This window comes from Alnus glutinosa, chromosome 2 (genome assembly GCF_958979055.1).
Source record: "Alnus glutinosa chromosome 2, dhAlnGlut1.1, whole genome shotgun sequence".
NCBI lineage: Eukaryota > Viridiplantae > Streptophyta > Magnoliopsida > Fagales > Betulaceae > Alnus > Alnus glutinosa.
In genome coordinates, this window is record NC_084887.1 from 28,412,809 (window position 1) to 28,429,361 (window position 16,553).

Below are 16,553 nucleotides of genomic sequence, written 5' to 3' on the forward strand. Positions count from 1 at the left end.
GTTCGGAAATGTTTTAGCTTGACCCAATTTTTCAATCGAGAAATTTTCACTTTTTTAATATTTTTTTTCTTTCAAAATTTAGTTATTAAGTGATGCGTGTTAACCTCCAATAAAATTTATTATTTTGAAAAATATATCATCTAATGAGATTGTGACACGTCAGTGTCATCACATAGGAAGAACTAATTTTAGAGAAAAAAAAAATTGAAAATGGTAGCATCTCTCTTTTCGATCACAGCCAATATTACAAAATATTTCTAGCCAAAAAAAAAACAAAATATTTGAAAATCAAGGGGAGCCTAATATTAAAATTTAGTCCTTGATTGATTATTAGTGTTTATTTATATTTTATTTTTGATGAATAATTACTGTTTATTTTATTGATAAGGTTTGTGAGGGCAACCAATAGACGCGTACAGCGTGCTGACATGTCAGTCTTGCAGTTTGAAAGTTTTGATTCTCACTCTGATCTGAAGAAAAATTCACCGAGAATTATACGGTTGTGCCCTTCAATGAGAAATTGACAAGTCAGCCCGGAACAACTTAAGAAAAACTATGAAAAACACTGAATCATAAAACCCATTAATTGCCTCTCTCTTCCACCATTCAAAGCCCCCTTTTCCCGTTCAAGCTAGTCTGACACCGCCGGAAGCTATGGGCGGCGGGTTTCTCTTTGGACCAACAATTTCTCCCCAGTCACCTCCAAATCCAAACAGGTCAACAAAATTGCATTAAAACTCTCGTTCTTTCATTTTTTCCCCACCCATCACCCACCTTCTACGACCCAAACAAGCCAACAAAATCGCATTACGTACAGACTCTTTTTCTTTCATTTTTCCCACCCATCACCCACCTTCTACGACCCAAACAAGCCAACAAAATCGCATTACGTACAGACTCTTTTTCTTTCATTTTTCCCACCCAGTTGCTTTTGGTCAATCGACCCTAACACACATGATGGTCCGCTTACCGGTGGTGGAAGAACTGTTGGTGGGGTTCAGTGGCCGTCGGCGGCGCTCGGAGGAGCAGTGGCTCGGTGGGTTGGGAAGTGGCGTAGTTTTCTCTTGAACTGGGAAGGTGTTTCGTAGATGGAAAATGAAGAGAATTGGTACAATCTTGTGTTTTCGTCTTCCTTTCATTTGGTGCAATAGTCTGACGTGTCCATTCTCTATTGGTTGGCACAAAAGATCTAGTTTTATCCCCCATCCTTGTTGAAAGTTATTCTCATCGAGCCCTAATCCACACGTAATTGCTCTTTTAAATCGCTGCGATCTCACGCTCATTTGATCTCTAAGGTTAGAGAAATGGCGGTTCCCGTGGTGCGGTTCCCGATCTTCCTCATAATAAGAGTGATTGGCTTGATGGTCGCCACTCTGGTGCTGACCTGGACCCTCCATTACAGAGGAGGCTTGGCTCTTGTCTCCGACAACAAAGATCTCATCTTCAACGTACTCTCTCTCGCCCATTTTCAGTTTTCTCTTAGTTGGTAGCTTTTTGCGGTTAAGAATATTAGGTTGGTGAATCTATTGTTGTAATGTGACTTTATAGGTCCATCCTGTTCTAATGGTGATCGGGCTACTTCTATTAAATGGCGAAGGTAAATGTAAATTCTTTTATTTTGGTGGGTTGGGTTTAGACTGTTTATTAGTTTTAACTGAGCTTTTGAGAGATAGGGGGAGACCTATGGTTAATTTTTGGTCTCTTCTAGTTCTTTTTGCTTAGTAATTGAGTAGAAGAACAGTAATAATGGATGAAACCCATTAAGCGTAAGCTCAAGTCTTGCCCTGAAGGTGTACTCTGTCTTGTAATGCCAATTGCAGTGAAGAGATTATTGTCCTTTCATGGTGGCATTCGTTGAAACATGTTTGAATATAGTCAGGCTCCTCTCTTCATTAGAACGGGTAGAGGGTGGGTCGTGGGATCAACACTTGTTGCACGTGTAACTTACCCATCAGAAAAAAAAGAGGGAAACGAAATAAAAGAGAAAAAGGGTTTGTAGTAAGATATTTTTCTTAATATGTTTATATTCTCTAGTTGATTCTTGCTTTAATTTTGGAGTAAGCAATATTTTTGTGTAATGCTGGTTTTTCAAGAATTCTTTTGTTGTTGATTTTGGTATGGGTTTGTGCAGCCATGCTTGCTTACAAGACGGTCCCAGGAACAAAAAACTCCAGAAAATTAGTTCATCTCACATTACAATTCCTTGCTTGCTGTTTAAGCATCATTGGTGTGTGGGCTGCTATAAAGTTCCACAATGATAAGGGGATTGACAATTTTTACAGCCTGCATTCATGGTTGGGCCTGGCCTGCCTTCTCCTCTTTTGCATTCAGGTCTTCTTTCATGATTCTGACCTCTTCTTCATTACTAGTATATTATTTTTCTTGTGAACTCGGTTCCTGCAATTACAATACTCTAATTTCTTTCAACCATTTCTTTTGCTTAGTGGGCTACTGGATTTGCAACCTATTGGTATCCAGGTGGCTCAAGAAATAGCAGAGTAACCCTGCTACCGTGGCATGTGTTCTTCGGGGTTTATATATATGCTCTTGCCATTGCTACTGCTACTACTGGTATTTTAGAAAAGGCCACATTTCTTCAAACCAGTCAGGTAATATCACGCTATTCGACGGAGGCTTTGCTGGTCAACTCTTTGGGTATTTTGATCGTTGTCCTGGGTGGTTTTGTTACTCTTGCAACTGTTACTCCTGCCAATGGCATAGTTGATGCCCACAAAGGACCAACAGAATAGCACAATTTGTATATTGTTATGATTCACAGGTGACCGAGAGTTGTACTTTTATTCCATATTTAATTTCAGGGCAAGTTCTTGTCACCAAATGGATGTATTGATCAAGATTTTAACAAAATATCATTTATGTTCTGTTTGTTCCTCCGTAGTTTTCAAAAAAGGCTATTACTTTAGTGTTGGTCTCATCAAAAGAGGGTTGATGTTGAAGCCTTTGAGCACTTTTGCATAAACAAAAAATGGTTGTTGATGTTGAAGCCTTATTAGGGCATAGCTTGTTCATGCAACAGCTCAATGGGCTGCCAAATTTGCTTTTGGTATACCTTTAAATCACAGGAGCAGTGTTGAAGCAAGCCCCTTTCGTCTTGTTGGTGTGTTGCAAATTCATTTTTCTTACGTAAGAATATCCAAGTATAAAATAATTCTGAATCCAAACTATGACTTGTCTAGGGTTCAAAAGTTTCTTCTCGAGGGTCTGGACATTCATGTTAAGAAAAACTTTTCTTACGTAACAATCTTGAAGCTATAGTGATTGGGTTTGATGCTAACCTTATGATGGATATCGAATAACAGTTGTCCCTGGAGATCCTCGTCTCTCCCTCTCCCTCTCCCCCTCCTTGTGAGTGTCTTTCCTTTTTCCTTGTCTTCCCAAGTTCATCACGGCCCGGGGAGGAGGGAAGAGCTCTACTCCTCCCCTCTGCCACATCTTCAGCACCGTTGGCGTCTGCTGCTACTGCTGTCACCGTCCGCTACATTGTGAGCTCACCATACTCTCCCTGTTGGGTATCACCCTTATTGGACACCACGGTGCAGCTTTCCTTCTGCGGCTCTGATCCAACTTTCTTCGGTGCTTGTTATTTTGTTGTGGAGCATCTTTTCGCATGTCGCAGTTGTGTAAATAGTTCTATTTATGGAACATTGCCTCTGCAAACCGCCATTTGTGGCGGCCATATTTTTCTAATGGGCTGGGTCATTTATTTAACCAAGTCCCAATAATTTCAAATTTTATTGCATTGATTTTTAGTTGTATTGAAACTCTGGGTTGCCCACCCTTTGTTTTTATTTCTTGTGTGGTAATCTCCCCTTTTTCCCCCTCTGAATTGAATAGAGAGCACACACAAAAACACACCCAAAAAAAAAAAAAAAAAAAAAAAAACCCTTTATGATAGGATATCCAACAAAAGCAATTCAATTTAAAGCACGTGTGAACATCTAGCAACAAAAATTTGACATATCAGTGTCTGCATTCCACAGCAGGAAAATAATAATTGTTACAACATGCAGAGAGCACAGCACAGGTTTGATGCTAACCTTATGATAGATAACCAATAAAAGCAATACAATTTAAAGCACGTGTGAACATCTAGCAACAACACCAAATCTGCTCGGAGAGGCATAGGAAACGCACTCTTCACTGAGTCAGGTGAAAATGGGTCAAAAAGATAGAGCCCAAATTGGATGGGGCGTACAATATTGTTCCCAAAAGATGGAAAAGAGAGAAGAAACCAACTTATTGGCCACTCAGCAAACAAAATTTTGGAGAAGCTATCCAAGCCACCTATATCCATATGTGTTCTCTCCGATATTCTCGCACAATGACCGGCACACTGGTGGGCGGGACCTAGCAGAGGCACCGTCATTAGATACATGTATATTTAAAAACAAACATATAAAGACACAACTTGTGAGGTAAAACAGAGGGAATGTCTTTTGAACATGCAGCACTCCCTGTCTCCCACATGATCCAGTTGTGAGGTTACAGGCCTAGTACTTACTGTCTTCCATTGGTGAATGTACCTCCAAGTATTTCAAAAGATGAAATAAAGAATGTGAAATAACTCTCCATTTTCTTCAACAACAAATGCAGCAAGTTAGCTTTGAGATAATAAAATAACTTACCATGCCATAATCTGTGACTATCAGTGAAACAAAATCTGAAGGCGTTGCATCATAACTGCCAATAACAATCCAGGATAGAAACTTTGTCAGTTGGGGAAACTTTGCAGTGTCTATCACCTAAATCATCAATACTTACATCAGATTCAAAAGTTGCAGATTCTCACTATTAGTGCAACCATCCAAATAGTTGATGTCCTCTCTACCAGGAACATTTGAAATGGCATCTGGATCACCTGCAAGAGATGAAACAGATATTTGATCCGTAAAAATTATAAACTTTAACAAGCACTTTCAATATCGATACTTTAGGCACGCATACCAAGTTCATTCGAGCATATTGAATCAAGCTGTACCCTTTCATGAAACTTATATGCCTCGCAGCATACTAGGACTGGTACACGAAATTCATGAGCAACCATTGCAACACATGCTGTCCCAACTCTTGAGTAAACCGTTCCGTTAGACAATACTGATGAAGCACCCAGAAATATTCTAGTAACTTCATGCATGATATAAGAAATGGCAGTTATATGAATGTATGTACAGCTAAGTCCCTTTCCCACCAACCTACGAAGTAAAACTTGCCCCTCAAGATTTGGGCGAGAGTCCACTACCACAACTCGGAACTGTTTGCCAAGCTCATGGGCATGCAATAGAATCATTTCAACTGCAGAAGATGTCCCGTATGTAAGAAGAACATCGCCGTCCCTAATTTTTGTAACAGCATGGTTGACTATCACTTTGTCTGCCAGTATGATTTTCTCATTTATGAAATTATAAATATCCGACTGAAGAGATGCTTTTGCTTCTGACTCAGACAGAGTCAAAGGTAACTTAGCAATATGACTCTTTAGAAACCTAATTGCATTACCCATGCTGATTGAAAGAGGCCTGCACTCAATAAGAAATGAAACATAACTACTTAATTTTGCAGTCAAGTCTCTACTAAGAGTTTTTTCAGGTGGTGTTGAGTAGTCTTTGAGAGCTTCTTGAAATGCCTCAAGCATTGCAATACAACGAGCATTGCCACCAGATATATCTCCTGATAAATACTGTAATCCAACCTGCCAATGACCATTAAAAGAAACTAAAAATTAAACAGAAGCACAGTAATCTCTTCTACAGAAAATATCTTTCAAGTAAAGTCCCAAACTGCCAAACACCATCACATCAACACTGGGTCATCTAGCAAATAATATTGTTTGGCTCCTAGGTAGAATGACATGGTTGAAGAGAGATACAGTAGCCAGTATCAACTATTTAGTTGGGTCGACATGGATTTGCAAAATAAATAGATAAATGGATTGTCTATGTGTACTTACTTTTGACTTCTAATTATACGACTAAATCAAAGGTGCACATATGATACCTTGTATATAGCAGGATGCACGGGATCAAGTTGGAAAAACTTTGTCTCGAGATCAGGAAGCTGAGTTCCATGTTCATATTGAGGCAAATGCCTAAACAATTCAACTCGGTTCCTAGCTTCAGTTTGTTTTACCACTGCACGCCTTTTTGCCTTTTCCACTCGGCTCTTATCATCATATTGCATGCGTGGATGAGGAACATCTTTCTTTCTATCTTTTTCTGGTGGGCGGTCACCTCCCTTCTTCTCAGAAGCAGCAACTGTAGCACTGTCATTCTTTTGTGAAGGAGGCTTTGTGGCTTTAGTTGGTTTTACATTTGCAGACATCACTGCCTCAGAAGTAGAAGATACTACACTTCCTTCAGCTGATAAATATTGTAATCGAGAAGCATGCATAACAATAGGATCAGTACAATGCAGCGCTTAAGAATATAAAATGCTATCTTCCACAAGACAAAACCCATAACCAGAACTAAAACAATCACAAATTCTTCTTTTTAGGCATGCTAAATTGACAAAATAAAAGAACAGGACAAAGAAAGGCAGGTGTGGGAAACTTCCAGAACAAACAAGAAAGAGGATGCAATTAAATGCACATTTGCTCAAATAGGTTCTAGCACGATAACCCACTAACTATTAACAAAAGAACGAAAGATACATATGCACCTTTTGCAGCAGCTTTTGCGGCTCGTTGAGCCTCTTGAAGGGCACGCCTTTCAGCTTTTGAAGTTTTCTCCTTCAGTGGCTTTGAACTTGCAGGTCGGTCATTTTGCACTTCAACTGATCCTCCTACCTTTTCTATAATTGTTTCTGGGTCATAAAATACAACAATAGTCAATAACATAGGAATGTAACTACAAACACACTCTTATATATAGCCATATAACCTTCAAGAGCAAGAACCATAAATTATAAACAGTTACTTCTCTTTCATACGATAGAGGAACCTATCTCTGGCCATTGATAACAAGATCTTACTAGCATTCAATTATAACTGCTTTCAGCTCCACTCAACAAATTGTTATCCCAAGTTCTGACTTGCAAAAAGCCCAACCCACTTCTTACTCTGGTAAATTTGACACTTAGAAACGGAGAGTTGAGCAAATAATGTAGTCACATCAAGTAACCCCATAAAGAATTGAGATCATACACTACCAATTTCTGCTGTATGAGATGAAGTATTCATTATTAGTGTCAGATATGGAATAAAGTTATATCACGGATTTTCATTTTCCGTTGCTTTCATTTGCAATTTCACAAGTTGTTAATTTCACATACTAACAACTTGTGAAATTAGAAGGTAAACAACAGTAAGTTAAAAATTCATTGCCATAGCATTAACTAGTCACATGTTGCCTAGGTCATGCCTAGTGAGTCCAAAATATAATTACACAAGGTGTCCCTCCTAATTATTGAACATCTCTTCCCCACCATCTCATAAGTTGCTAGAACAAAGTTACTGTATGCTTCTAGCTTCTAAACTTTGCAGAGAGGAAACATACATATAACAATTGAATACCTCCCCGATACACATAAATGCAGGAGTGATAGTGGAGGCAGGAAAAGTACACGACTAATCCTAACTACACCTTGAACCCACAAGGTTTGGGATCTGGATCACAAAATGAGAGAAATTGAATAATACTTTTTTGACAGGTAAGCATAACTGAACGCTTATTATTCATAACTGATTGCTGAACGAGTTTGAAGCATCACATATTTATAGGGTTTAGAAACTCTATGTTAAGGGCCTAACCATTGATACATTTGGTTAAACCCATAGAATCGTAATATTCCACCACGCTTCCGAATATGATGTCCATGGCAGCCCACTCTATTAGCACTGATTCGATGGTAACCCTTTCTTGTTTGGCGGCTCCTCTCATCTATCAGTATTCAATGACTTAACACTACACCCATACAGAATACTAAACATTTTAATCCAGCCTAAAGGTCGCTTTCTCCGTGACTCAAACCCGTGATGTAGTGCTTGCTTTGATATCAATTGTTAAGGCCTAACCATTGATCCAAAAGCTCTAGGACTATTGGATACTAATTTGGTTAAACCCTTAACCCACCAACTAACAGAGATATTCTAGTAAGGACAACCAAAAAGGATTGAACTGAAAATAGAAGACATACTAATGATATTTGACTAGAATATGACGCAGAATTGTGCAAAAACAAAGGGATTTTACGCTGAAAACGGGCCCGGACGAGTCCTCCATTCAGAAGTTGTAGTAGTTGTCAAGACGGTCATCTTGATAGGCTCTGGGTCCTGTTAACTCCTCCCAGATCAAATGTTATGACTGTTTGGAAGTTTCACCCTAAAAGGAAGCTTTGTAATGGACTAATCCTTTGGACTCTCGCTTTCAATTCCAGAAAAGTCCATGGATAGTGGCAATGATGCCACTATCCAATATCCAAATGAAACTTCCTAAGCATTTCCTCATCGACAAATAATAATAAATGTGTGTAATATTAGAGAAACCACATTAAAGAAAAAGCTTCCACTAACGCATCGCAGCTTAACATTCATCAACTAATATGGCTGTATATATATATAACCCTATAAGCCATCATAAACTTCAGAGAGAAGGACAAGGTGTGTGAACCAAATGTATTCGAGAAAAATAAATAAATAAATAACAAATATTCCAAAACTTTCCATTTTTAACAAAAAAAAGAATACTTTTTATTTTTTATAAACAATGTTCGATCTGAATGCAATTACCAGAAAGACCAGGAGGCATCGTCTTCACCACCGAAACAATCGTAAACCGACTCGCGGGCACGCTACCCGTCTTCACGGCCGTCAGATCAAACCCTCCACCGGGAAACGACGACGCACCGGTGGCCACTTGTACCGAATTACCCCTGGGGTCGTCGGGGAACTCCACCAGCCTGCCGGCGTAGGAGGACGGCGCCGTCGGGGATGGGGGGGGGAAGAACTCAGAGGGGTTGTCGTTGCAGCCGGCGGAGGTGAGGGAGTCCCGGCGGAGAGGGGAGGGAGGAACCGGACGGGAAGAGGAGAGGAGTGCGGGGTCGGCGGAGGAGTGACGTGGCGGAGGGATCATGACCGGAGAGAGGGAGTTGCCGGAGGGGGAGAGGTCGGAGATCGGAGGGGATGACGGAGAGGAGGAGGTGATCGGGTCGGGCGGGCCAGAGAGTGACTGGTCCGGTGGGGCCCCGGGGGTGAAAAACCCGACCTTGCGGACCTTGGGGTCGATTACTGTGCGCGCGGCTCGGCGGGGTTCCATCAGAGCATGGAAAGGTTGGGTGTTAGGCTGGCAGGAAAATGTTGAGGAAAATTTTCCTCTGAGATGGAAACGTTTTTCGGGGGTTTATCGGAAAAGTAGGGGGTTTGGATTGATGGGGAGATGGTTTTATGGAAGTGGAGAGTAGAGAGTGAGAGAGAGCGCAGCCAAAGGAATTAAAATTATATAAAAATAAAATGAAAAAAAGTGGAGAAAGATTTTATCCCTTTTTTTTTTTTTTTTTTTGTTCCTTTTCAACCTCTTTTTCTCCGCACCTTTCGTTATTAGTTCATCATGTGGTAAATATTCTTATTTTATATTTATGTGTTTTTTACTCGGTCCATATATCCATCTTTTATATTTTAAATAGCTTTGGTATGCTGAAGTATCAATTTAAGATCTTTGGTTTGTTGAAGTATCAATTGAGAAATTAAAAAAAAATATATATATATCTTTTAATGTATCTAACAAGAAAACAGTTTTCACTCTCTTTTCTCATTTTTAAAATAATTTTGATTTTTGATTTAATATCCTTATGGTATACAATTTAATGCTGTTTGTTGAATTACTAAAATGATAAATTTGTACATTCAGGTATATCAACTTTGTGGAAGAAAACGACAATTGAAAGGATCTTTCAAATTTCAGTTACATGGAATGCTGCTAATTAGGGCAAAAGTCACTATTATTGTTATTAAAATGCATAATAGTGAAGTCATTGTCAAACTACGTAATTGTAAAGTCACATTAAATATATAAAGCCATTTTAATGTGATAAATAAGTATGAAGAATAGTATTATTCTTTAAAAAAAAAATGTAATACTAAATATTTCATTCATTATTCCACTCTAATAATGTAAAAGTGTTTATCAACTTTTGAATTTTTTTGGTTTTTTTTATTTGTTTTAACAATGACTGATCTAATGACCGAAGACATCAATTCAAAAAGATGAAAAGATGAAGGTATAATATATAGTATTACTCTTAATTGATTACACTACAATGAGGGCTTTTTTTTTTTGTTTTTGCAAGTCCAATGAAGCTCCTTATAAAACCATCAATTGCATGCAAGGATATAAACCCGTCAATTGATTGGACTTAAAGAAATAAGAATGGAAAAGGATGAAAGAGTACAATAAAGAGGTAATACGAAGGAATGTAATATAATCAACAAAAATAAATTTCTCTGTTATCTAGGTACGTGTGAGAAAAGAGAGGAAAAATTAACGTATCTTGCTTAGAGATATTTTGTAGAGTAGCGAAAGAATCTGATTATGATATGATAACCAACTTTCAGACTAAGGATTAATTCAATATTAGCATTTGAAATGGTTCTGAAATAAAAATATAATTTCTAGCTATGCTCTTAATATATACTTTCTAGGATAAAGAGATTTTTGTTTTTGTTTTACTTTAAAATCTCAAGGGAGAAACGTGAATTTAAAGATTTCATCTGTGTGTTGCAACCGTTTGGGCAGAACTGAAAACAACAGCATTGATGGGGGTTCCATTCCCTCACAAATAGCCATCCAAATAAAGGAACGGCACCCATCACTTTCCTTGCATTTCCTTTTCCCCGGGTACCCCCTCTCGAGTCTCAACCATCCGGATTCCTCACTTCTGAGAAGGAGAGAGAGAGAGAGAATAAGATAAGGCCATGTAGGCTAGGATTCACCTAATACGTTCATTAAAGAAAAAGAACACCGCTAAGTCTAAAAAGGCACTCATAATGTCGATTTGCTTAAAGCAACTGGCAAAAGCTCAAAGATAAAGACCGCGTAATCTTAAAATGGTAGGATATGTTCGGATTCTTAGAAGAAAAACCATATGATATCCGTAAAGGCACAATAAAAGTATCCATGAATAACCACCGCAGCAAGTGCCACCTGGTTGATTCCTTTTGTCCCAAAAGTTAAAAAATGCTTCTTTCATATGAAACTTGGGCACACTGCTCCCTTGGAAACACCAAGACGAACTTCCATCCCATGATGCATATCCAGAGGTCGGACAGTCTCCGACTCACGAGGGTCTGCAAGCACCACCAACAACAAATTTTCAAAAACCAGAGCACGCCAGAGTGCAAATAAAAACCACACACTAATGACACTATCATATTATTCATTTTGCCAACATGGCTCCAAATTTCATCTATTACTAATTGCCAAGTCTTGTCTTATAGGTGAATTGAGAAAAAAATAAAAATTATTTTTGCTAAGCAAATACACTTTTATTCACAACAAAAGAGGAGCTTCTCGGCCAATCCCATCTCCATTTTTTTGAACAACAAAAACCTCATAAATATCTGAGATGGGAACAGGCCCCAATGGAGAATCACATTTTCATACTCATGCAGAATTGGGTAAATCCGTTAAGAAACTAGGTGATATTACTTGCTAAAACAAACAATTCCAACTTCCACAGACACATGCAAGCATACACAAATACTCCTCAAAGTCAAATAACATAAACCCAAAATCAGAAATACACTGCTCCTCAAAATGCAAAAAAAAATTGAAAACTTAGAACTTGGCTCAGCACACACTGCGGCCACAAATTTGCAAAGAGTTACCAACTTTACCAGGAAATACCATAAGTCATGAATTCAGAGCAGAAAAGTCTCCTAGATTTCTTAAGTTATCATTGAACCATTAAGCGAAAGTCAAAAGAACCAATCTCACTCCCTCATATTTCTATTTAGCCAAGAAGTTAAAAGTAGAATTGCAAGAAAAATACTGAATTGCAGAAACATTACTATTGATGTGATCAATCTCTATTAAAAATCAAATGTGGGGAAAATGCGTATAGAAATCTCTTAAACCTTAAAGAGGGGTGTTAGAGCTTTCTGCAAACTTAAGTTACTGAGAAGGTGCATATAAATATAAAAACTTAATTAACTCAAAATATGAGAATCATAACGGATTTTGATAAGTTATTTACATTGAAGTGGTTCTCAATAGAATAGCAACTGCTAGAAATCAAAAGGGGTTGGTCAATTGGCCTTGGTGCCTCATGAACCATCAGGTTTAAGATTCGACCCCTCCTTGAGTGTAAATAATTCTTTGGGGCCACGCCCGCAGGCGAAAGCCTGAACTTTAACTGACCCATGTAGAAGGGGCGCTTTGCATGTAGAAGGGGCGCTTTGCATGGTGTCCCGAGGATTTAGTTGGGACAAAGCCCCAGATATCCAGGTAATAAAAAAAAAAAATCAACTAGTTGGTTTATGAACAGTGTTCCCTTACCATTCAGATAATCCTCAAAACCAAAGTCATCCAAGGTTCCTGTAAGAGCCTCCAAACCAAGCATTGAAGATTGAATTGCCCCTGGAGGCCTCTGAAATCTGCAATTACTTCAAAAAAAATAATCACAAATGGAACAAAGTATACAACTTCCAACATATGAAAATCAAGAAAAATGCATAGTTATCCATATTATAAATGTCTACATTTTAAAGGGCACAAAAATTGACATGCAGTAACACAACCAAAGAGAGAGAGAGAGAAAAAAAATCAGAAAAATGTTGAGTCTGCAACAAAACTCGAAGCACATACAACGATAAATAATAACAAGCATTCACTATGCCTTTAGGCCTTCGTTCAGGTGGTAAAGGTTCGGTAAGTCTTAGGTTCACTATATCTGCATGGCAAATGCTTATATGACTGCTATCACAATGATACAATCAGCAGCATGCAAAAAAATCTGGTCAAGAACTAACGAAACAATTATATGGTCTACATGATGTAAATTCATTGCAACATTCAATCATTTATTTATTTGTTTTTCTTCTGGCTATCCTGTAGTATGATCTTAATAAAATACAAGAATGTAAACTTACAAAGCAACATCCTGATTGTACACAAGTACCCAAATGGAAAACCAAGTAGGATTGAATTCTGGACATGCAGGCACACATAATCTGAGGCTGAGATTCTTGATTACCTCATCTCTTGAACAGAAACAACATAGAATCCAAAAATTCACAAAATTGTATAAAGCAAGCAACACAATACGTGCTTTAAGTCATTTGCATGGAGACGTTACTAGGAACCTGGCATTTTTTATTTTTAAAAATCATTCAGTGCAAGTAAAATAGACTTATGGGAAAGCTTGGAATTTTGAAATATGTGTGTGTGTGTATAAATATATTCTTTCTATGGTTCCTTCTTTCTAATTTAAGTTCGGAGGAAATAGAGAGAATGGAAAAGAAGAGTACAAATGTCTCGAGACTCTGTTTAATGACATAAACTACTTATAAATTTTTGTAAGATTGCTGGAAAAACTCTTTTCTCTTTAAAGAAAAATGAAATGTGACCTTGATATGAATCAACATCCAGGTTCTGGTGGTTTCAAATTGGTGATAGATAACATTATACAACCTTTTCAAGTTTTCTGTCTGATAGAAAAGATAAAATGCAAAATGCTATTTTTCTTCCTCTAATTTCTGATAGAAGTGTAAATATTGGGCATATCCATGTATTCAGACTATTCTTATACAACCACTAACAAACAGAAAGGATTTCTAAAGAAAGTCTTACTGGTTATTTTCTTTACTGAGCTACCCACCTAAAATTTGGTCCTATTTTTCCCTTTCATATATAACAACTTAATCTTTCACATTATTCATCTCAATGGAGCAGAACAGAACTGGATCAGTAAACTGATAACAGAAAACCCAAAATCCACTAACAAAATATCGTTTAGTAAATAGAGATATTGCAACCATTACATACACATTAGATACAACTTCCCAACTCAATCTCTTAGTTGAATTGCGTTTCAAATATAGGAGCCTTCTAGAAGTTCCAATACTAGGCTGGTTCTTAACTTTATCTTGTGTTATGGCAAAACCTTTTGTTGCTTCCTTCATCATTCAATTTCTGTTACTTAAAAAGCCATAATCTAGCTCTAACTATACAAAGGAAATTAAAACTATTTTGAGTCTTTATGCATGCCATATGCATCATCTCTCATTCCAAGAATACAAGAAAAAAACACCCCCTCTACCAATACACAATGCCTACCAGCAAAAAACAAAAATACCAGATTCGCACCTATTACTCAATTTTCCATGGGTTAGGTTTTTAGTGTTGGTCAATTCAGTGTCGAAACATATTTTGATTTAAGTTTTAGGTTTAGGGTTAAGTCAGTGTAAAAGTTGATCCAAGACATAAGAATTCAACTTTGTACGTCCAACACCTATAGCACGAATTCACAACCCCAATACCATTAAAGGGCCATATACTCCCACATATGGTTAGGCTTTATGTTTCAAAGAGCCTTCCTTAAAGTATCACTTCATTTTGTCTACAACCTCTTAATTCTGTAGATTGCAAATGTCTTTTTACTTATCAAAAAACAATTCTGTAGATTGCAAATTAGCAATCAAGGATCCCAGCCCGTGAAATCATCACCATTTAACAGTCCTAAGATTAAGGAAGGCGTTTAAAATGTCATGATTCAAGTTTTGAACTCAAACCTAAAAACCAAGTAGGCTCATACAAGCTTAGAAATTACCATCACCAACGTACATTACCACCATATGCAAGCTCTTTTAACACTTTCTGAAATTCGGTGAAAACCATAAAACCATTCATTGATACAAAGGCTCAAAAACTCATACCGAGAGAGAATTTGCTTCTCAAGATCACTCTTCAGCGGAAACGCACTTCCGTACGTGTTTGTCAAGACCTTCCTCTTCATCTCCTCCTGTGTCCTGCATGCCTACAAATGCACCAAAAATACAACAAAACAAAAATAAAATTAAAATTAAAAAACGAGAATTTTATTCGAGCGAGCAAGTAGATGATAGAACCCTCGCTTCCGTTTGTTTAAATGGGAAACAGTTCCGCGAATCCTTATCGGTAAATGTTTTCACTAGAAAAAGAAGAAGAAAATAATTTTCCCTCAAAACAAACGTAACCCTAAGAGAGCATAAATATACACACTTGCTTCAGAGATCCTAAATAGAAAGAAAACCTGAGTTTAACGACCTTACAAATATTTCCCCGGTCTCCTAAATTTTCTCGGGTACCAAACAGAAGATAAAGAGAAAAATAAAAGAACTGAGAAAATAGAGAGCAGGGAGAATGAATACAGATTGGTAAGCGGATTCAAGAGGATGAGATCCGACGATGTCGCTCTTGACGCCGTGGAGTCCAAATCGGAGTGCGTCGTTTTGGATCCCTCCGATTTCGTGTGCTATGGTCTTCGATGCCTCCATTTTGTTTCTTGCTCTGATTTCCGTCTTTCTCCTTCTTCTTGTGCGAGTGACTTTGAAGAAACTTTGTGGGCAAGTAATGGAGATATGAGAGGAGTAAAGTAAATACCACAAACGGTGACGTTTCGTATGTGGAGTGTTAATGATATAGGGAAAGAGACTTGAACGAGAAGTTAAGATGGGCCGTTCGATGGGCTGGGCTACATGGCTCAGTAAATTGAGTAAAGAATGGACTGCTACATGCTTAAGAATTGTTCAAGAAACGCAATGCAAATCGACAGCGAGTCTCGGGGGTGTTAGATGAGCCCAACTGCTCGTAAATTCCGCTCATCTACATATATAGAATTTGGCCTCGATTGTCTTTAGCTTATATATTATAGGAAATTCCGTAGTCCCACATAGTAAGAAAGAGAGTATATAACATAAGAAAGACTTTATGAAAAGAAAAAGGGTACCTACTTGTCCCACATCAGAAAAGCAAGTAGTTTCCTACAAGAAAAAGCTTATAAAATGGAAGCCAACTTGCCTTAGTTAGGGAGCGGATGAAGAATAGGTGAAATAAATGAATTTTGTCCTATTCAAAGTACAATTTCAATGTACTTTTACCGGCTCTAAGCTTTTACAGCTTTTTATTTAAGTAGAATATTATTAAACTCCGATCGAGCTTGATTGGAGGTTCGGCTTGTTAACTTAGTCGAGTTCAAGCTTGATTAAGCTCTTAACAAGCCGAGTTCGAACATAATTTTAAAGCTTTGCTCAAGCTTTCAAATTAAGTATTCGAGTTTGAGTTTGGCAGCCTCAAGCTTGACTTTGCTTAAATACAGCCTTAATAGCGATGCAAAATAAAGGCGGGAAGGTCGAAATAGAAATTTATTCTTCCGTGGTTTCTAAAAATGTTATGGATCCATTATAAATACATATTTTTTAATAGCACGTAGTCGTTACATTTCTTTCAATAACATTAATAAAAGAATAATGTTATATATCGCATAAATATATCATAAAATTGATGTGGCAAGGTCTATATATATATATATATATATATATATATATATTTTAACAAGATTGA

The 16,553-nt window shown here is 37.7% G+C and overlaps 3 protein-coding genes across 4 annotated transcripts; 1 reads left to right on the forward strand and 2 right to left on the reverse strand.

Moving 5' to 3' along the window:
- The first annotated feature begins 595 nt into the window (after positions 1–595).
- Positions 596–2,892, forward strand: LOC133859214 (transmembrane ascorbate ferrireductase 2-like). The gene is made up of 4 exons (XM_062294542.1): positions 596–1,448; positions 1,549–1,597; positions 2,132–2,331; positions 2,445–2,892. Exons 1-4 carry the CDS (start codon positions 1,305–1,307, stop codon positions 2,748–2,750), a joined length of 699 nt encoding a protein of 232 aa, XP_062150526.1. The 5' UTR covers positions 596–1,304; the 3' UTR covers positions 2,751–2,892.
- A 1,060-nt stretch (positions 2,893–3,952) lies between these two features.
- Positions 3,953–9,438, reverse strand: LOC133859215 (uncharacterized). 2 transcript variants are annotated; one of them, XM_062294544.1, is made up of 7 exons: positions 8,747–9,438; positions 6,679–6,822; positions 6,016–6,377; positions 4,966–5,710; positions 4,811–4,879; positions 4,647–4,701; positions 3,953–4,368 (listed from the first exon to the last, which is right to left on the reverse strand). In XM_062294544.1, exons 1-6 carry the CDS (start codon positions 9,270–9,272, stop codon positions 4,667–4,669), a joined length of 1,881 nt encoding a protein of 626 aa, XP_062150528.1. In that variant the 5' UTR covers positions 9,273–9,438; the 3' UTR covers positions 3,953–4,368; positions 4,647–4,666. The 2 variants fall into 2 exon arrangements, with proteins under 2 accessions (XP_062150528.1, XP_062150527.1); XM_062294543.1 differs by having other exon boundaries at positions 4,783–4,879.
- A 1,583-nt stretch (positions 9,439–11,021) lies between these two features.
- Positions 11,022–15,598, reverse strand: LOC133859217 (cyclin-B1-2). Its single transcript, XM_062294545.1, has 4 exons — positions 15,362–15,598; positions 14,888–14,988; positions 12,510–12,607; positions 11,022–11,299 (listed from the first exon to the last, which is right to left on the reverse strand). The coding sequence occupies exons 1-4, from the start codon at positions 15,485–15,487 to the stop codon at positions 11,199–11,201; spliced, it is 426 nt and encodes a 141-aa protein (XP_062150529.1). The 5' UTR covers positions 15,488–15,598; the 3' UTR covers positions 11,022–11,198.
- Positions 15,599–16,553: the final 955 nt, after the last annotated feature.